At 48.2% G+C, this 22,336-nt stretch overlaps 2 protein-coding genes across 2 annotated transcripts in view; both read left to right on the top strand.

The window, feature by feature from the left end:
* The window catches only part of LOC119173904 (monocarboxylate transporter 13), a 148,202-nt gene that overhangs the window by 48,407 nt on the left and 77,459 nt on the right, over positions 1-22,336 (top strand). The gene's annotated exons all lie outside the window — the stretch shown is intronic.
* On the top strand, positions 2,515-3,855 carry LOC142817747 (uncharacterized). The gene is made up of 2 exons (XM_075895270.1): positions 2,515-2,940; positions 3,512-3,855. The coding sequence occupies exon 1, from the start codon at positions 2,595-2,597 to the stop codon at positions 2,922-2,924; it is 330 nt and encodes a 109-aa protein (XP_075751385.1). The 5' UTR covers positions 2,515-2,594; the 3' UTR covers positions 2,925-2,940; positions 3,512-3,855.

Below are 22,336 nucleotides of genomic sequence, written 5' to 3'. Positions count from 1 at the left end.
TTTGATCACGAATGGTCGGAATATACAACGATGTGCAAACCAAAACAAAAAAGAGGTTAGTGACTGAGGCAGCACAGAATGCACCAGAAAAAAGCAAGTCTGCGTTAGCCATCCTCTGATTTCACTAAGAGGTCTGTAGCATATCTGTATTGTGCATGGCTCATCAGTGTAGGCTAGCAAAGTAGACATGTGTACATTATCTCATTCTTCTTTTTTGTTTTTCCCGTGTTTTGCTAGCCGCTGTACGTATTTTACCATCATATGGTTTCAAGGTTAGTTGAAGGAGCACCTGGCCTGGTTTTTCTTCAACCACCCCTTGTTATATGCGCTATCCAACATCACAAAGCCCCACCCAGCTATACTGCTTTGACGGCACTATGTCGGTCACGGCGAATAGGTTGAATCTGAACCCGTCACCACAACGCGGCTTTTTCGCCTACATGAGCGACGTAATCACGATGGGGCGGAACGCCAACGACTGATTGCGAGCGGCGGTCAAACAAGAAGCATCCAGCTTGGGGGCAGGTGCAGCATCGTGCGGTGGCTTCATTGGGCCCAGGTCGAGTTGAGTAGCTGCATCTGCGACAGCGAGGACTACGGCGATGATGGCATAGAACGCATCTTGTCCTACAATACCCCGAGTGGTTGCACTTGAACTCCGTCAAATGGAAGGCTGTCTTGCGTGTGAACGCGAAACTAGAACGCCCGTGAAACCGGTTCTTCTCGGGTCGCAGAATGATGGACGTTGATGGACAACCGCACCGTCGGTTATCATGAATTTTTCTTTTCTCCATGGCTTCATTCTTTATATAGAATGATAAGTCGTAGATATAGTGGTCACGGTTAAGTGCAGCGCCACGCTTAAATAATAAAACACATATAGCGAATAGGCCTGTCTAGGAGACTTTTCCGCGTTGCTAAGAGGATTTTTTGCGTTATTCGTGTCGTTACTAAACAGTAATGCTTGTTCTTCAAGCGCTCTTACCACCCTATAGCAATTTTGGTCTACAGTAAGTTGACTAAACTATCAGACGTATAGGCGGCTGGCTGGCTAAATGAATGAATGGATGGAGGGATAGATGGACGGAGGGACAGACGCACAGATGAACAGACTAAGCGAACGACTGACCGACCGGTCAAAGCGCTTTTGGCTCATCAACCCTATAGGCCCTGATATTTTTACCTGCAGAAAATTTTCTTTCTTGTTAATTTCAAGTTACAACAGCCTCAAAGCACGAAAATATTTTTGCGAGCATCTCATCAGTATACAAGAAAAATATCTCCCTCTAGTACATATAGGAAACCAGGACTTGGTGGTTATACAGCGCAATATGGTGAATTTAAATACACATATCTATTTTTACCCTGTTAGTGCAAACTGTCGTTGTGAAATTAACACGCAGCAACCACATATGAATTATAGCACCTAAACTTTCCGATAGCAGGTCTTTGCGCTCGTGATACACAGCTCATAATCGCGCTTGAATGGCCACCGTATAACTATTGCACACTTTGGGAGATCCAATATCATAAAAAGATTATCGAATCCTGCTATCCAGTACCAGGATTAATTCTACCCGTGTTTGCAAGGGCAAGCTGATTGAACTACCCTTAATCATCATCATTATCTTGGTCCATGACGCACGGTTATTCTATTTCAATCAATGAATTAAACCTCATTTATTGAAATTTCATTCAGACGTCTTGAGTACATTGTGCTGTACATGTATGGCTAAAAGAGGCATGGATGATGAATAGCACACAAACTACTTTTTCTTGGTTTTGTCGCGTAGGAAAATTTGCTCATACCCTTAAAGGGACACACAAGGCAATTAGGTCAACGTTGATTGTTGAATTAGCGGTCCATAAACCTCGTAGTGGTACTTTTGTGCCAAAGGCATATTTTGAAATAAAATAACGTTTTAGTGGCCAGCGTCGGGTTGGCGCATTTCGCCCCGCCACGGTGGTCTAGCGGCTAAGGTATACTCGGCTGCTGACCCGCAGGCCGCGGGATCGAATCCCGGCTGCCAATGCTGCATTTCCGCTGGGGGCGTAAGTGCTGTAGGCCCGTGTGCTCAGATTTCGGTGCACGTTAAAGAACCCCAGGTGGTCGAAATTTCCGGAGCCATCTACTACGGCGTCTCTCATAATCATATCGTGGTTTTCGGACGGTAAACCCCACATACCAACTGGGTTAGCGCACTTCAAATTACCCGCTTCAAGAAGCGCACCGGCTGACGTCACATTGCCATGCACAATGTTGCCCGAATTTACTGCGCGGTCGCCGACACTAGTAGACAGAGCGAAAGCAGGGGGAGCCACAGCAGCAACAACGGGCATTGATGAATTTTCTGCCATTGGCTAGGAGTAAAACACACACTCTAATACACAAAAGGTATTGTTAATCCCCCCACCTACTCCTGCAAATAATTTCTAGCTACGCAATGTTCTCTAGCGAAGAAGAAGAAGTATACTCGCGGTAGGTGCGTGAGCGTCGCGTGCATTTCTGCAAATTCGAGAACCCCGTTAAAGCAGAGACGTGGCGGTGAAGAAGTCTGATCGGTCCTGGAGACAGCTGAGTTTCCTGTCCCGTCATGTTCGTGTTCGAGCCGTCTTCAACACGTCCGCACCGCACCCTTCTACTTGCCGCTGCTCCTCAACGGAACCAGCAACATCATCTGACCCGAGCTGCGGTCACACGTCATCGATCCGGTAGCACTGGTAACCGCGAGGACCGGTACGCGATCATCGCCGAGCTGGAAGTCTCCATCCCGGTATTCGCCTGCGTGCTTACGTATTCCTTCGCCAACTACACCAGGTCGAAGCGCAACGCGGAAGATCTGCGGCAGTACATTGCCTCCACCGACGGCGTTGACGTGACCGCTGATCAGCACAGGGACGGCAGCTGCCTAGGTTGCTACTGATGCTGGTGGCATCAAGGTGAGCGGCCCGCACTATCCGACGTTAAAGAGGCAACGTGGCCAAGATGGTGCTTATTCAGGATATTGGACAACGCAAATGGCAATTGATGTTAGAAAAGAAAAAAAACAGACAAGCGCTGGCTCGAAACTAAGTTCAATCGCAAACGATGAGAATATCCCGTTGAGTGCAAAGCTCATGAAATGTTGTTAAGTTTCGAGGCACCACGAATTGCACGAAGAAGACAGGTCTGCGTCTGGCAGCCTTCGATTTCTCTACACGAGAATGAATCAGCATGTCTAAATGGCACGTATAGGGGGAATGTGAGAAAATGTGTGTCGACGCGCATCGCATTCTTCCCTTGTTTGTTTTTGTGTTTGTTTGGGTGCCGTAGTACAGATTTCTCCATAGTATTGGATTAAAGTCGGTTGCGAGTCAGCGCCCAATCTTTTTTTTCCCTTTCAACCGCTCCTTATTATATGCTCTGTTCAACATCACGATCGTCCACTATACTGCTGTTATAGCACAGGTGGCCACGGCAAATTGGTCGAATGTGACCCTGTCGCCACAACTCGGCTTTTTTCGTACACAGGGGCGACGACATCGCTGTGGGGAGGAACGTCAACGACAGGTTCCCGTTGACGTCGGCTTGGGGGCAGGGACGCAGCACTCCTGAGGTGGCTTCACTGGACTCGGACCGGGTTCAGTGGCTGCATCTGCGACAACGGCGACTACGTGTGTCCACTCGATCATGGCCACGAAGGCAGATCATACAACAACGGGCGGCTGTAGCGGAAGCCCGCCGTTTGGCAGGCTGTTACGCGCATAAACGGCATTCCGGAATGCCCGTGCAGCCGGTTCGTATGGTGTTTGAAACTGATGGACATTAATCGATGACAGCGTTCGACATGTTCGAGCAGAGTTAATTTTCTTTTCTCCAAGACTTTTGTCGTTGTATATTATGATATCAAGTCGGAAGTATTGTGATGGTAGTTTGGTGCAGCGGTGTGCTGATATAATAAAATACATATTGTAAGAATTTATTGGACGTCATCCTCATCTGTCAATAACCACCATCTGTCTTCGCGCGTGCCTCTTCATCATCGGCGCCATTTCGCTGCTGCTTGAATAAAGCGTCAGCTGAACCCGTGGTATTTCAAGTGGTGGAAGGTGCTTCCCGATCTCTTCGACCTCTCTCCATCCAAAGCCACCTCCTGGAGCTCCGTTCGAGACGTCGCTTACGCCAGCAGAGCACCATGGCGCAAGAGCAAGCCCATCCGAACCACCCGCCGGCTCAACCACGCACTGCCAACCCTAGCCCGGTCAACAACCCCCCTCGGGAGCCTCCAATCTTCTCCGGTCTGCCTGGCGAAGATTTCGAAGACTGGCTCGACAACTATGACCGCGTAGGTGTCTACAACAACTGGAACGAGGCATCGAAATTAGCACGCGTCCAGTTTTACGTCTCTCAGGTTGCCAAGACGTGGTTCCTAAATCATGAGAGCGACTTCCGCGATTGGTCTTCCTTCAAAGACCAGCTCCGACGCATTTTCGGCACACCGACCGTCCGTTCAGAAGTTGCTCGGAAGAAATTAGCAGAACGTGTTCAACATTGCGGTGAGTCCTACACTTCCTATATTGAGGATGTGCTTGCACTTTGCCGCCGTGTCGACGACACTATGCCAGAAGGTGATCGTGTCCGGCACCTTTTGAAGGGTATCGGACCTACCGCTTTCAACGCCCTCGTCGCGCACAACCCTTCGACGGTTTCCGACGTCGTCTCTGTATGCCAGCGGCTTGATACCTTGCAGTCAATTCGCCTGCGACCCGACTTCTCTGAGAACCCCTTGGCAAACAGTATGGAGCTCCGATCCATCATTCGAACCATAATTCGTGAGGAACTGCAAGCCTACACTTTACCTCCTTCTCACAACGTTCCCGCTCAACCCGCTTCTAGTGATCTGCGTAGCATTATGAGGGAAGAAATGTCCGCGTATCAAAGCACCCACCGTGCTCCACCATGCACCCAACCCGCTTCGTATGCACAGATCGCTTCAATGCAACCCTCGCCGTCTCAAGTACCACCACCTGTGCCTGATCACGAACATCTCGCACCTCTAGTCGCCCGTCCACCGAACCCTAGCTACCATTCTTCTTGGCGGGCCCCACGGCCTATTTGCTACTACTGCGGAATTCGAGGACACATTTCCCGGGTCTGTCGACGTCGGCAGCAAGATGAACGTCGTGGTTATGCCGCGTTTGAACGAGACGACACATGTGCACGAAGTTACTACCGTTAGGGCGACAGTCCTGCCAACCACCGATCCCCGTCTCCTATGCGCATTTCCAACACGACCAACAATACACGTGCCTCCCGACCACGCTCCCCTTCGCCACGCCGACGCTCTATTTCACCCCTTCGACCTGTCTCTCAGGTGGCTGCCCAGCGATCGGAAAACTAAACAGTGCAGTTTTTGGAGGGAAAACTGCATCGCGGCGAAATGTCACAACTCCTCCTGAACGACCATCAAACACGTTATTGGTAACTGTGCAAGGTGTGCGGGTTTAGGCTTTGGTGGACACGGGAGCAACTATTTCAGTTATGCGTGCCGACTTGTGTTCTCGATTGCGGAAAGTGAAGACACCCTACCTTGGATCATCTTTGATTGGGGCCAATGGAGCAATAATTAGATTATCGGCCCAATGTACAGCGCGTGTCTTCATTGATGGTATTCGTCACCACATCACCTTCGCTGTCTTAATTTCATGTGCTCATGAACTAATTTTAGGTTGGGACTTTTTCTCATCAGCATCTGCAATAATTTCTTGCCGTCAACGTGTAGTCGAGATGACCGAGACCGATCACTGCAGCGAACGTGTCGACGAGAAACCATTGCGTTTTTTCACAGCTTCCAATACCATACTGCTCCCGAGTCAGGAGCAACTCATGGCCATCACTTCTCCGAATATTGCCAATGGTGACGTCCTTATCACCCCTTCCAGCCACTGTCTAGCTCGCGGCGTTGTAGTCCCCTCCAGCCTGGTGCGGTTCAAAGACAGTGCTGCGATAATCCTTGGCCTGAATCCTACCCCGGAGCCTGTCCTGCTACCTCAAAGTTCTGCATTGTCGTGTTATGTGGATACCAAACCAGTATCTTTGGTCTCTCTTGGCGCCTTGACAGCTCAGCCACAACAGGCCCGGTCTGTTACTTCCTCCTCCTTTGCTCCCGTCATAAATCCTGACCTTTCGGCTTCTCAACGTGAGGCGTTGCTAAATTTGCTAACAAAACACCAGGCCTCCTTCGACTCCAAGGCTTCGGCACTAGGACAGACCACAGTTGCGCATCATCGCATCGACACTGGAGGTCAGAGTGTTGTACGCCGTCGTCCCTACCGAGTCTCCTTGGCCGAGCGCAAAATCATCGACGAGAACGTGACCGATATGCTAAAAAGAAACATCATACGACCCTCTACCAGTTCTTGGTCATCACCCGTTGTCTTGGTACAAAAGAAAGATGGATCGGTACGTTTTTGTGTTGTTTACCGCGTGCTCAACAAGATTACTCGAAAGGATGTATATCCGATGCCCCGTATAGATGCTGCACTTGACTCATTGCAAGGCGCCCAATACTTCTCCACCCTTGACCTTCGGTCCGGGTATTGGCAAATACCAATGAACGAAGCAGACAAAGAAAAGACCGCCTTTTCTACGCCGGACGGTCTTTACGAGTTTAACGTAATGCCATTCGGGCTATGTAATGCCCCCACCACATTTGAAAGGATGATCGACACTGTTCTTCGTGGCCTCAAGTGGAAAACTTGTCTATGGTACCTCGATGATATTGTCGTGTTTTATTCCACTTTTGCTGATCATCTACAACGCCTAGATCAAGCACTCACATGTCTCTCTAATGCTGGACTTCAATTAAACACAAAGAAGTGCCATTTCGGAAACACAGCTATAAGAGTTCTAGGACATCTCGTAAATAAAGATGGTATCCAGCCCGATCCGGACAAAATTTCCGCAGTCCTCAACTTTCCGCGACCCTTTCGTTCCAAAAAACTACGCAGTTTCCTTGGACTCGCATCGTACTTTCGCCGCTTTATTCGAAACTTTGCCACTATTGCCGCTCCTCTTCACAAGCTCCTTGCTAGTACCGGTTCCTTCGATTGGAATAATCAATGCGAAGCCTCGTTTCAAGAGCTCAAGCAGGCACCCACATCCCCACTGGTGCTTTGTTATTTCGATGACAAGGCACCTACGATATTACACACTGACGCTAGTGAACAAGGAATCGGCGCCATACTCCTCCAGCGTGACCATGCCTTTTGCGAGAAAGTTGTCGCGTATGCAAGCCGCACTCTGACCTCTGCAGAGAAGTGGTACTCGATAGCCGAACAAGAGTGCTTGACTGTTGTCTGGTCCATCCAAAAATTTCGTCCGTATCTACATGGTCGACATTTTACTGTTGTGACAGACCACAATGCTCTTTGCTGGTTGTCCACAATCAAAAACTTGTCGGGACGACTTGGCCAATTGGCAAGTCTGGGTTGCTGTCAGTGTTGGTATGAAGCGAACACAATGCATAGGTTTCAAATGTTACCTAAGTGGCCTGTCGTCTCTGTAATTCATTTCAACATAACACGTTTGCACACGTATATCCTATTGTCAAAGGGTTCAATATGTTTTTGCATATATGTTTTTGTTTGTTTTTTCTTTAGAGGTCGGATGTCCTTTGCATGAGGCTGTGCATGCTCAAACGTTTTAATGCGAGTAAAACCTATATTGAGCGACTAAAGACGTGGAATGTTGGGAAGGCTGCTTAGCTTTGTCTGATGCTTCGTTTTCGTGTATTGGCTGTGACTTAGGCTTGGGCTTAACGTCTCAAAACCATGATATGATTATGAAAGACTCCACATTAAAAGGGCCTGGAAATTTCTGCTACTTGGGGGTTCTTTAACGTGCTCTGAGATGTAGGCAGCGATGAAAGCATCTGCGCTTCCATCGAGAATGCGACCACTGTGGCCGGGGTTTTATCCCAGTGACATAGGTAAACGAACGCCTCTGGGACGAGCTGCTTTATTATTGGCGTGCATGAGCGTTGAAATTTGAGTTCGTGCCTAGTTGTGGGTGGTCAGTGAGTATATATTAACCCACCTCTCGCTTCACTGTCAATTTCTCTAGGTAGCTGTACTTGTGTCGAAGATTTCATAAATTTTATCGAATACGGTTCTGAACTTTCATTAAAGGTTTAGGGAGACTGTGTTGTCACGAAGAGCTTTTGAAAAACTCGAGCACGTTAAGAAGAGAAAATCAAACATAATCTAATGATGCACTTTCCTGAAAATTTGGACGATGCTTAATCTTCGCCTTCGAGAGTAGATCGCGATAGCGTAATCGAGACTCGTGCTCATCACCTTCTGAACTGCTAGCCTGCTTCAGTTCTAGGTGCATGCATCGAGTGCGTCGATAGGATATTAACGACATTGCAAGTAACATTGCCTGTTTTGTGTGTATAAGTGATTCTTAAATGAAAAGAAAAGTGAGCCCCGTAACTGTCTCTAAGGGGGAGGACACCTCAACAGTAGCTCACGAGGGATGGGGGTAAGGAGGGATTAATAGGATAAGGAGGAATTAAAGGTATAGAGATAGAGATCGGGGGAAGGAGAGAGTGAGGCGCAGGGACAGCAGCGATATCCAAAAGTAAGGGGAAGATAGGAACGATGGACACGGTCGCAGAAGTCCGAGGACGTGGCACCACTCAGCAAGAGCTCTTGTCGGCGTCAGGTGATGGCGTAGGGCGAGCCAGTCGGCCAGAGCTGCGCTGTCGTCACAGATCGTGGGGGCACAACCAGTCGGCACGAAATTCAGCGAGCGAGTGGCCGTTTCAAGGTATCCCTGAATGTCTGTAGCAAGCCCAGTTGTTCAGTGCCCTCTTCACCAAACTATTTCTTTTGCGAATTAGCGAACGACCCACTACGCGCACATAGGTCTATACGCGAGCCTATGATGGCTTAGAACGCATCTTGCCCTACAACACCCCGAGCGGTTGCACTTGAACTCCGTCTTAAGGAAGGCTGTTTTGCGTCTGAACACGAAACTAGAACGCCCGTGAAACCGGTTCTTCTCGGGTCGCAGAATGATAGACGTTGATGGACAACCGCACCGTCGGTTATCATGAATTTTTCTTTTCTCCATGGCTTCATTCTTTATATAGAATGATAAGTCGTAAGTATAGTGGTCGTGGTTAAGTGCAGCGCCACGCTTAAATAATAAAACACATTTAGCGAATAGGCCTGTCTAGGTGACATTTCCGCGTTGCTAAAAGGATTTTTTGCGTTATTCGTGTCGTTACTAAACAGTAAAGCTTGTTCTTCAAGCGCTCTTAACACCCTATAGCAATTTCGGTCTACAGTAAGTTGACTAAACTATCAGACGTAAAGGCAGCTGGCTGGCTGAATGAATGGATAGAGGGATAGATGGACGGAGGGACAGACGCACAGATGGACAGACTAAGCGAACGACCGACCGACCGACCGGTCAAAGCGCTTTTGGCTCATCAACCCTATAGGCCCTGATATTTTTACCTGCAGAAAATTCTCTTTGTTGTTGATTTCAAGTTACTACAGCCTCAAAGCACGAAAATATTTTTGCGAGCTTCTCATCAGTATACAAGAAAAATATCTCCCGGTAGTACATATAGGAAACCAGGACTTGGCGGTTATACAGCGCAATATGGTGAATTTAAATACACATATCTATTTTTAACCTGTTAGTGCAAACTGTCGTTGTGAAATTAACACGCAGCAACCACGTATGAATTATAGCACCTAAACTTTCCGATAGCAGGTCTTTGCGCTCGTGATACACAGCTCCTAATCGCACTTGAATGGCCACCGTCTAACTATTGCACACTTTGGGAGACCCAATATCATACAAGATTATCGAATCCTGCTTTCCAGTACCAGGATTAATTCTACCCATGTTTGCAACGGCAAGCTGATTGAACTACTGTTAATCATCATCATTATCTTGGTCCATCACGCACGGTTATTCTATTTCAATAAATGAATTAAACCTCATTTATTGAATTTTCATTCAGACGTCTTGAGTACATTGTGCTGTACATGTATGGCTAAAAAGAGGCATGGATGATGAATAGCGCACAAACTTCTTTTTCTTGGTTTTGTCGCGTAGGAAAATTTGCTCATACCCTTAAAGGGAAATACAAGGCAATTAAGTCAACGTTGATTGTTGAAACAGCGGTCCATAAACCTCGTAGTGGTACTTTTGTGCCAAAGGCATATTTTGAAATAAAATCACGTTTTAGTGGCCAGCGTCGGGTTGGCGCATTTCGCCCCGCCACGGTGGTCTAGCGGCTAAGGTATACTCGGCTGCTGACCCGCAGGTCACGGGATTTAATCCCGGCTGCCAATGCTGCATTTCCGCTGGGGGCGTAAGTGCTGTAGGCCCGTGTGCTCAGATTTCGGTGCACGTTAAAGAACCCCAGGTGGTCGAAATTTCCGGAGCCATCTACTACGGCGTCTCTCATAATCATATCGTGGTTTTCGGACGGTAAACCCCACATACCAACCGGGTTAGCGCACTTCAAATTACCCGCTTCAGGAAGCGCACCGGCTCACGTCACATCGCCATGCACAATGTTGCCCAACTTTACTGCGTGGTCGCCCCGACACTAGTAGACAGAACGAAAGCAGCGGGAGCCACAGCAGCAACAACGGCCATTGATGAATTTTCTGCCATTGGCTAGGAGTAAAACACACACTCTAATACACAAAAGGTATTGTTAATCCCCCCCACCTACTCCTGCAAATAATTTCTAGCTACACAAAGTTCTCTAGCGAAGAAGAAGTATTCTCGCGGTAGGTGCGTGAGCGTCGCGTGCATTTCTGCAAATTCGAGAACCCCGTTAAAGCAGAGACGTGGCGGTGAAGAAGTCTGATCGGTCCTGGAGACAGCTGAGTTTCCTGTCCCGTCATGTTCGTGTTCGAGCCGTCTTCAACACGTCCGCACCGCACCCTTCTACTTGCCGCTGCTCCTCAACGGAACCAGCAACATCATCTGACCCGAGCTGCGGTCACACGTCATCAATCCGGTAGCACTGGTAACCGCGAGGACCGGTACGCGATCATCGCCGAGCTGGAAGTCTCCATCCCGGTATTCGCCTGCGTGCTTACGTATTCCTTCGCCAACTACACCAGGTCGAAGCACAACGCGGAAGATCTGCGGCAGTACATTGCGTCCGCCGAGGGCGTTGACGTGACCGCTGATCAGCACAGCGACGGCAGCTGCCTAATTGGCTACTGATGCTGGTGGCATTAAGGTGAGCGGCCCCCACTATCTGACGTTAAAGAGCAAACCTGGCCAACATGGTACTTATTCAGGAGTTTGAACAACGCAAATTGCAAGTGATGTTAGAAAAAAGAAAACGGACAAGCGCTTACTCCTAAGTTCAATCGCATACGATGAGAATATGCAGTTGAGTGCTATCCTCACAAAAAATTGTTAGGTTTCGAGGCACCAGATCTTGCTCGACGAAGCCTGGTCTGCAACAGGCAGCCTTCGATTTCTTTACAGAAGAATGAATCAGCATGTCTAAATGGCACGTAGGGGTAATGTGGGAAAATGTGTGTCGACGCGTATCGTATTCCTCTCTTAATTGTTTTTGTGTTTGTTTTGTGTGCCACAGTACAGATTTCTCCATAGTATTAGATTAAAGTCGGTTGTGAGTCAGCGCCCGATCTTTTTTTTTCCCCCTTTCAACAGCTGCTTATCATATGCGCCGTTCAACATCATGATTGTCCACTATACTGCTGTGATAGGACAGGTGGCCACGGCAAATTGGTCGAATGTGACCCGGTCGCCACAACGCGGCTTTTTCGTATACAGGGGCGACAACGTCGCTGTGGGGAGGAACGTCAACGACAGGTTCCCGTTTACGTCGGCTTGGGGGCAGGGACGCAGCACTCCTGAGGTGGTTTCACTGGACTCAGACAAGGTTCTGCGGCTGCATCTACGAGAACGGTGACTATGTCTGTCCGCTCGATCATGGACTCGAACGCAGGTTATACAACACCGGGTGGCTGCAGCGGAAGCCCGTCGTTTGGCAGGCTGTTACGCGCATAAACGGCATCCCCGAATGCCCGTGCAGCCGGTTCGTCTCGCGTTTGAAACAGTTGGACATTAATCGATGACAGCGTTCGAAATGTTCAAGCAGAGTTAATTTTCCTTTCTCCAAGACTTTTGCGTTGTATGTTATCATACCAAGTCGGAAGTATTGTGATGGTAGTTTGTTGCAGCGGTGTGCTGATATAATAAAATACATATAGCCAATTGGCGTGTCTGGGTTGCTGTCAGTGTTGGTATGAGGCGAACACGATGCATAGGTTTCAAATATTACCTAAGTGGCCTGTCCTCTCTGTAATCCATTTCAACACAACACGTTTGCACACGTATATGCTATGGTCAAAGGGTTCAATATGTTTTTGCATATATGTTTTTGTTTGTTTTTTCTTTAGAGGTCGGATGTCCTTTGCATGAGGTTGTGCATGCTCAAATGTTTTAATGTGAGTAAAACTAATATTGAGCGACTAAAGGCGTGCAATGTTGCGAAGGCTGCTTAGCTTTGTCTGATGCTTTGTTTTCGTGTATTGGCTGTGACTTAGGTTTGGGCTTAACGTCTCAAAACCATGATATGGTTAGGAAAAACTCCACAGCAAAGGTGCCTGAAAATTTCTACTACTTGGGGGTTATTTAACGTGCACGGAGATGTAAGCAGCGATGGAAGCATCTGTGCTTCCATCGAGAATGCGACCACTGTGGCCGGGGTACGATGCCAGCGACATAGGTAAAGAAACACCTCTGGGACGAGCTTCTTTATTATTGGCATGCATGACCGCTTAAATTCAAGTTAGTGTCTGGTTGTGGGTGGTCAGTTAACAGTCTATCTTCAGCCACCTCTCGCTTCACTGTTAATTTCTCTATTTTGCTGTACTTTTGCCGAAGATTTCATGAATGTTATCACTGAACGTTCAATAAAGGTTCAAGGAGACTGTGTTGTCGCGAAGACCTTTTGAAAAAGTAGAGCACGTTAAGAACACAAAACGAAACATAATCTAATGATGCACTTTCCTAGAAAAAAAATGTACGACGCTTGATCTTCACTTTCAAGAGTAGATCGCGATAGCGTAATCGGGACTTGTGCTCATCACCTTCTGCACTACTAGCCTGCTTCAGTTCTAAGGGCATGCATCGAGTGCGTCGATAGGATATGAACGACATTGCAAGTAACATTGCCTGTTTTGTGTGTGTAAGTGATTCTTAAATGAAAAGAAAAGTGAGCCCCGTAATTGTCTCTCAAGGGGAGGACACCTCAAGAGTAGCTCACGAGGGATGGGGGTAAGATGAGATTAATAGGATAAGGAGGAATTAAAGGTATAGAGATAGAGATAGGGGGAAGGAGAGAGCGAGGCGCAGGGACAGCGACATCCAGAAGTAAGGAGAAGATGCGAAAGATGGAACGGTCGCAGGCGTCCGAGGACCAGGCACCACTCAGCGAGAGCTCTTGTCAGCGTCAGGAGATGGCGTAGAGCGAGCCCAGTCGGCCTGAGCTGCGCTGTCGTCGGAGATCGTGGGGGCACAACCAGTCGGCACGAATACCAGCGAGCGAGTGGCCGTTTCAAGTCATCCCTGAATGCCTATAACAAGCCCAGTTTTTCAGTGTCCTCTTCACCAAACTATTTCTTTTGCGAATTAGGGAAGGAGCCACTACGCGTACGTAGGTCAATACGCGAGCCTACACAGCTGTTCTCTTTGTTGATGATTCTGCTATTGATGATGATAAATATGTCTGAACACTTTGCAATGGGTGAGCCTCTAAAACACCCCGTCGTTGGTCAAGTTGCATCTCTTGACGCCTGACGTGACTCTGGGTTTCTGCCATGTATTGTATGATTAGTTAAGGAGACTCCTTCAACTACATGACATCCATAAAGATTTTTAAAGTGGTTTCAGCAACATTGTACCTCTGTGGTAGAACACGTGCTGGCCACGAATAGCCTGGGTTCGGTCCTCACTTGTACCTGCAAAAGTTTATTTTCTTTTATTCGAATCTTTCACGATTTTTAGTCGCAAATTAGACGATCATTTTTAGTTCACAATTAACGATGCCGGAATTTCTTCGAAACGAGTTTTCTAACGATATCGCGGTAAAGAGAAAGTCTTGTAAATTATAACCGCATATTCATGAAGCCCGCAAGCAAGCATCCGAACATTGCTTCCTCTATAGGCCCCCATGCTGACTTTTTCACGGCGTCTGCGATGTATGAAAAATGAGCACGTACTTTTTCTCGCTCCTACAATCTTGGCTGCTTCCAGAAGGTCATCGATCTGTTGCTCATGTAACAAGGCTGTTTTTTTTTGCTTTCTATTGTACTTACAGGTATGGATAGTTTGAATGCTTCGATCGTAGAGTCAGCCACTGGTTGCCAACGTCAGGCGAATACGAAGGGAATGCGTGAGCAGAGACAGATAACTCAACAAAGTCATTGAATAATCAATCAACCGAGAAAAAAGTAATGACAACATGCATTCAAACCATAACCATCGTGGACAGGATTGTTGTTTTCACAAATGAAGTATGCATCGGCGTAAGTTCACAACTGCGTTATTTCCGGGTTAGGAAGTACCATCGCGAAGCCCTCATCCCTAGGCATCTCCGGTACAAATTATTCTACAAGAGGAGAAGTCCTGATATCTCCTAAACGAATCAACCATGTTGATCTCAACCTGATAATGCAAATATGTTGTCTTCATTCTCTCTCAAAATCACATGGTTATGCGTCAATGAGTTTGTTTTAGCCAAGCAGAAGCGGGTTCTTGATTTTCACACCTGTCAGAATGCGGCTGTTGTCGCCACGAATGGAATGCATCATTGGGATTAGCAGCCCGACACAGACCTTTTCACTCATTTCGCATTGCTATACGACCCAGCACGTGATTGTGCAGCAGCAAAAGTAAGGTTTTTATTGTTATACCTAAAACCGTGCGGAATCTGTTTTCTCCATTCATGTGCAGCTTGAGACAAGCAAAAAGCGAACGCAAACATTGGAACAGCGCACGAAGCGAGCGCATCATTAGGTATAGGCGCGCCGCGGCTTGCATCGAAGAATCCGTGCCGTGACGTCATCCGCCAGGCGGCGCCACTCCAACTTCTCGGGGCTAATTGAGCGGTGCGTTATGAAATGACGCCAAATATACGTCAAAATGCTGCACGCACAGACCTATGTTGAACACTTCTAGATGTTTATATAACCAGCTCCTTGCACTCGCCGCGAGTGCAACAGGATGCCAACAGGAACATGAGTATTGTCAACACCAAAAGGGATAAGCTGATATTAAGCGCTTAGGCTCCCGAGGAGTGTGGCCATGGCACATTACACAATTGATGATAACCGGACGTGACGGCTGTATCATATCAATAAAACTTGTAGCTGGGCGAGTTGGTTCATAATACTGGGTAAACTGGTGTGCGCACAAAAAAAACAGACAAACGACAGCAGAGAAGGGACAGGGACAAGCGCAGAAGCGCTGCGCTTGTCCCTGTCCCTTCTCTGCTGTCGTTTGTCTGTTTTTTTTGTGCGCACACCAGTTTACCCTGTATCATATCAGTGCATATCTATTGTTTATAGAACTTGATATACAGCCCCGCAACCACATTTGACGTTTCACGAACGTTGATGGTGATATGCGGGTTTTAACGTCCCAAAACGACCATAAGATTACGAGGGACGCCGTAGTGGAGGGCTCCGGAAATCTCGACCAGCCGGGGTTTGTTAACGTGCACCCAAATCTGAGGCGGCTCAGAAGCAGAGGTGGCAAAGAAGCAGAGACGCCTCTGTAGCAACGATTCCCGACGCGAAGGCCTTGTCGACTTCGCGGTAGTTAATGTAGATATACCACCGTATCGAATCATGCTTCGCCAGTGCACTCGCCACCTGTTGTGCCACGTCGGCCGTTGCTTGCCTTTTAGATGCGGAGCATCTAATACTCGAGGCTTGTAGTGCGGCGCCGTCCGCAAGCTTCCTCCTCCTTCTTCCACCATCTGTGCATTCCGTCCTCCTCTACACACTGCGCGCGCTTCACTCCTCCACCATCTGTGCACCCTTCCACCTCTACACACCGCGTGCGCTTCTCCTCTTCACGAACATTCGCTAGCTGTATAATGTAGCGCGCATGCGCCGTCACGCTTCGAAAACATCGGCAGCTGACGCGCGCGCATGCGCCGTTGCGCTTCTCCCCCTTCTCGAACATTCGACAGCTGACAGTGCATGCGCCGTCGCGCTGTATATATACTCAAGGTCGGTGCTCGCTCGCTCAGTTGCCGCTCGTCGGTTGGTTTGTACGGCGCGTCGACGTCCGAGGTCGCAATGATCGACGCCCCTTCGACCAGCGCCGGCCAAAGTGGCATCTAAAAGCCATCGTGCTCAAAGTTTGTCGCAATAAATAAACACCGCCCTTTCGCATACGTGTCGTACGTGTTCACTCATTTAACACCCCTCCTACAACCAAGTTTACCAATTTAGGCAGCGACCCAAGCAAGTCGCAATTTAACACCCCATTTCACAACCACGTTAACCAATTTAGCCATCGACCCAAGTAAGTCGCACTTTAACACCCCATTAACCAATTATATGCTCCGCATCCTCCTCAGTGTTCCCCCGAGGGAAGCTGCGGGCAATTTTTTTTCGCTACTGCCGTGAGCGCCAACTTAAGGGAGCGTTCGTGCTGAGCTGTGTCCACAAAGGCTTTTTTCTTCTTTTCACCACCTTGCCTATTCGTCGCACCACATTTTGCTGTGGGCGCATGTTTCTGGAGAAGGGACCAGCGACGTAAGTCCCTCTTGAATGTACGTGCAGCTGAGCCGCCTCACATTGTAACGTCGCTGCAAGCACGCTATCTCCGAGAGGCACCCATCCACTCTAGAGCTCAGGAGCCTTGCGATCTGTGCTGAACGCTGCCTTTTAATTAGCTTGAGAGTGGTATGGTGAACACTGAGTTTGAATAATTGGTTTATATCTGTGGTTCAACGTCCCAAAACCACCATATGATTATGAGAGACGCCGTAGAGGAGGGCTCCGGAATTTTCGACCACCTGGGGTTCTCTAACGGGCACCCAAATCTGGGCACACGGGCCTACGACATTTCGGCCTCCATCGGAAATGCAGCAGCCGAAGCCGAGATTTGATCCCGCGACCTACGTGTCATCAGCCGAGTACCTTAGCCACTAAGCCACCGCGGCGGGGCTCTGAGTTTGAATCTATAGCCGCTCCATGCTCACTGTGACGGAAATACTAGGTACCTTTTACAACAAAAGCTGATATGAGATCGGAACACGGGTCACGTGCGGCGCCGTAGTTGTCCGCCGTCTCCATCGCCGCTGGTCCATCAGCGTGAGAGCTCTCTATATAGAGCATGACTCTGAGCTCACAAGGATGCAATTCAAGGGATCGCCAATTTGGGTGCACCGATTTATGAAGCGGAAAGGCTTTGCGCTTAGGCGGCGTACTTTCGTCTTTTCGGAAATGCTGCATAAGTACCGCATTGAATGAAACGCAGGACGGTGAACTCAGGGACGTTACTAGTGAAAAATACACGTCGTCGGACTCTGGTTTGGACGAGTCTGAATGACAGCACTTTGTGGCCTTCTGTCGTTTAACTCTATGAGCTTAGTGTGCAAATAAAAAGAAATGTCACTCAGTGCAGCTGGTTATGCCGCGTATTTTTACCAAGGTAAAGGTGTGCCGCGATGCTTTGCGATTAAAAAATGTCAAAGATTTAAAATTTGAGGGGTCAACGTATATTCAGGTACGACCGATATTCTGTTCTTTAGGTATATATTATTATTAATGATTCGTCCTCCCTTCCTCCCCGAAAATGATTACTGGCAACTCACTGTCCTTTAGCGGAGAAGAGAAAGTAGTCTCGTGGCAGGTTCATGAGCATCGCATGCTCTGACGTAAAGTTGAGAAGCCTAATAAGACAGAGACGTGTTGGTGAATAAGTCTGATCAGTGGTGGACACAGTCGAGATTCCTGTCCTGGCATGTTCTTGTTTGATCCGTCTTCAACACGTCCGCACCGCGCCCTTCTACTAGCCGCTGTTCCTCAACGTAACCTGCAGCATCATGAGACCCGAGCTGCGGTCACACGTCATCGATATGGTGGAACTGGCAACCGCGACAGCTTGTACGTGATCATCGCCGAGCTGGGAGTCTCCATCCCGGTATGCGCCTGCGTGCTTACGTATTCCTTCGCCAACTACACCAGGTCGAAGCGCAATGCTGAAGAGTTGCGCCAGTGCATCGCGTCCACCGACGTTGTCCACGTGACCCCAAATACACAGAGCGATAACAGCATCCGGGCTGCTGATGCTGTGGAGTCAAGTGTGCAGCCTCCACTATCCTGCGTTAAAGATGAAAGTTGGTATCGGTCCAGGATGTTGAGTGGCACAAATGACAACAGTCGGGAAAAAAAATACAGGGCATGCGCTGGCTTGCACTTAAGTTTGATCACAAATGATCGTAATATACAATGACGTGCCAAACAAAACAAAAAAGAGGTTAGTGACCGAGACAGCACAGATTGCACCAGAAAAAAAAGCAAGTCTGCGTTAGCCATCCTTCGATTTCACTGAATAAGATGTCTGTAGCATATCTGTATCATGTATGGCTCATCGGTGTAAAGTGAGCAAAGTAGACATGTGTAGGTTATCTCATTCTTTTTGTTTTTCCCGTTTTTCGCGAGTCGCTGTACATATTTTACCATCGTACGGTTTCAAGGTTAGTCGTGAGAGAGCACCTGTCCTGGTTTCTCTTCAACCACCCTTTGTTATATGCGCTATTCAACATCACGAATCCCCACACCACAATACTGCTGTGACGGCACTGACTATGTCAGCCACGGCGAATAGGTTGAATCTGACCCTGTCACCACAACATGACTTTTCCGTCTACAGGAGCGACGTAATCACGATGGGGCGGAACGCCAACGACTGCTTGCGATTGGTGGTCAAGCAGGAAGCAACCGGCTTTAGGGCAGGTGCAGCATCGTGCGTTGGCTTCATTGGGCCCAGGTCGAGTTGACTGGCTGCATCTGCGACAGCGAGGACTACGGCGATGATGGCTTAGAACGCATCTTGCCCTACAACACCCCGAGTGGTTGCAAGGGAACTCCGTATTTGGAAGGCTGTTTTGCGTCTGAACACGAAACTAGAACGCCCGTGAAACCGGTTCTTCTTGGGTCGCAGAATGATGGCATTGATGGACAAACGTATCGTCGGTTGTCTTAAATTTTTCTTTTCTCCAAGGCTTCATTCCTTATATAGTATGATAACAAGTCGTATAGTGGTCGTGGTTAAGTGCAGCGCTATGCTTAAATAATAAAACACATATAGCGAATCGGCCTGTCTAGGTTACTTTTCCGCGTTGCTAAGAGGATTTTTGCGTTATTCGTGTCGTTACTAAACAGTAATGCTTGCTCTTCAAGCATTCTTAACACCTAAAGCAATTTTGGTCTATAGTAACTTGACGAAACTATCAGACGTATAGGCGGCTGGCTGGCTGAATGAATGGATGGAGGGATGGATGCAGGGAGGGACGGATGCACAGATGGACAGACTAAGCGAACGACCGACCGACCGACCGGTCAAAGCGCTTTTGGCTCATCAACCCTATAAGCCCTGATATTTTTACCCGCAGAAAATTCTCTTTCTTGTTGATTTCAAGTTACTACAGCCTTAAAGCACGGAAATATTTTTTGCGAACATCTCATCAGTATACAAGAAAAATATCTCCCTGTAGTACATATAGGAGACCAGGATTTTGTGGTTATATAGTGTCATATGGTGAAGTTAAATACACATATTTAATTTTACCCTGTTAGTGCAAACTGTCGTTGTGAAATTAACACGCAGAAACCACGTATGAATTATAGCATATAAACTTTCCGATAGCAGGTCTTTGCGCTCATGATTCACAGCTCGTAATTGCACTTGAATGGCCACCGTCTAATTATTGCACACTTTGGGAGATCCAACATCGCACAAGATTATCGAATCCTGCTTTGCAGTACCAGGATTAATTCTACCCGTGATTGCAAGGGCAAGCTGATTGAACTGCCCTTAATCATCATCATTATCTTGGTCCATCAGCACCGTTATTCTATTTCAATAAATGAATTAAACCTCATTTATTGAATTTTAATTCAGACGCCTTGAGTACAATGTGCAGTACATGTATGGCTAAAGAGAGGCATGGATAATGAATAGCGCACAAACTAGTTTTTATTGGTTTTGTCGCGTAGGAAAATTCGCTCATACCCTTAAAGGGACACACAAGGCAATTATTAAGTCAACGTTGATTGTTGAAATAGCGGTCCATAAACCTCGTAGTGGTTTTTTTGTGCCAAAGGCTTATTTTGAAATAAAATCACGTTTTAGTGGACAGCGGCGGGTTTGCGCACTTCGCCCCACCACGGTGGTCTAGCGGCTAAGGTACTCGGCTTCTGACCCGCAGGCCGCGGGATCGAATCCCGGCTGCCAATGCTGCATTTCCGCTAGAGGCGTAGATGCTGTAGGCCCGTGTGCTCAGATTTGGGTGCACGTTAAAGAACCCCAGGTGGTAGAAATTTCCAGAGCCCTCCACTACCGCGTCTCTCATAATCATATCGTGGTTTTCGGACGTTAAACCCCACATACCAACCGGGTTAGCACAGTTCAAATTACCCGCTTCAAGAAGCGCACCGGCTGACGTCACTGTTGCCGTGTACAATGTTGCCTGGCTTTACTGCGCGGTCGCCGACACTAGTAGACAGAACGAAAACAGCGGGAGCCTCAGCAACAACAACGCCCATTGATGAATTTTCTTCCATTGGCCACGAGAAAAACACACACTTTAATATACAAGAAGTGTGGTTTATCCCCTCCACCTCACACACACACACACACTCCTGCTAATGATTTCTAGCTACGCAATGTTCTCTAGCGAAGAAGACAAAGTATTTTCCCGGTAGGTGCGTGAGCGTCGCGTGCATTTCTGCAAATTTGAGAATCCCGTTAAAGCAGAGACGTGGCGGTGAAGAAGTCTGATTAGTCCTGGAGGCATCCGAGTTTCCTGTTCCGGCATGTTCGTTTTCGAGCCGTCTTTAACACGTCCGCACCGCGCCCTTCTACTCGCCACTGTCCCTCAACGGAACCAGCAGTATCATGAGACCCGAGCTGCGGTCACACGTCATCGATCCGTTAGCACTCGTAACCGCGAGGGCCTGTACGTGATCATCGCCAAACTGGAAGTCTCCATCCCGGTATTCGCCTGCGTGCTTACGTATTCCTTCGCCAACTACACCAGGTCGAAGCGCAACGCGGATGATCTGCGGCAGTACATTGCCTCCGCCGACGGCGTCGACGTGAGCGCTGATGAGCACAGTGATGGCAGCTGCCTAGGTGGCTACTGATGCTGGTGGCATCAATGTGAGCGGCCCCTACAATCCGACGTCAAAGAGGCAACGTGCCCAAGATAGTACAACGCAGATGGCAAGTGATGTTAGGAAAAAAGAAAACGGATAAGCGCTGACTCCTAAGTTCAATCGCATACGATGAGGATATGCAGTTGAGTGCAAACCTCACAAAAAATTGTTAGGTTTCGAGGCACCAGATCTTGCTCGACGAAGCCTGGTCTGCGTCAGGCAGTCTTCTTTTTCTCTACAGGAGAATGAATCAGCATGTCTAAATAGCACGTAGGGGTAATGTGACGAAATGTGTGTCGACGCGTATCCCATTCCCTTCTTACTTATTTTTGTGTTTGTTTTGTGTGCCACAGTATAGATTTCTCCAAAGTATAAGAATAAAGTCAGTTGTAAGTCAGCGCCCGATTTTATTTCCCCTTTCAACCACTCCTTATCATATGCGCTGTTCAACATCATGATTGTCCACTGTACTGCTGTGATAGGACAGATGGCCACGGCAAATTGGTCGAATGTGACCCGGTCGCCACAACGCGGCTTTTTCGTATACAGGGACGATGACGTCGCTGTGGGGAGGAACGTCAACGACATGTTCCCGTTGACGTCGGCTTGGGGGCAGGGACGCAGCGCTCTTGAGGTGGCTTCACTGGACTCGGACCGGGTTCAGTGGCTGCATCTACGAATACGGCGACTACGGTGGTCCGCTCGGTCATGGCCTCGAACGCAGGTCATACAACACAGGGCGGCTGCAGCGGAAGCCCGTCATTTGGCAGTCCGTTACCCGCATAAACGGCATTCCGGAATGCCCGTGCAGCCGGTTCGTCTCGTGATTGAGACTGATGGACATTGATCGATAACAGCGTTTGTAATGTTCGAA

This window comes from Rhipicephalus microplus, chromosome 5 (genome assembly GCF_043290135.1).
Source record: "Rhipicephalus microplus isolate Deutch F79 chromosome 5, USDA_Rmic, whole genome shotgun sequence".
Lineage (NCBI taxonomy): Eukaryota > Metazoa > Arthropoda > Arachnida > Ixodida > Ixodidae > Rhipicephalus > Rhipicephalus microplus.
Note: the sequence above shows the minus strand (reverse complement) of the source record. Positions and strands in the feature narration are given on the sequence as shown.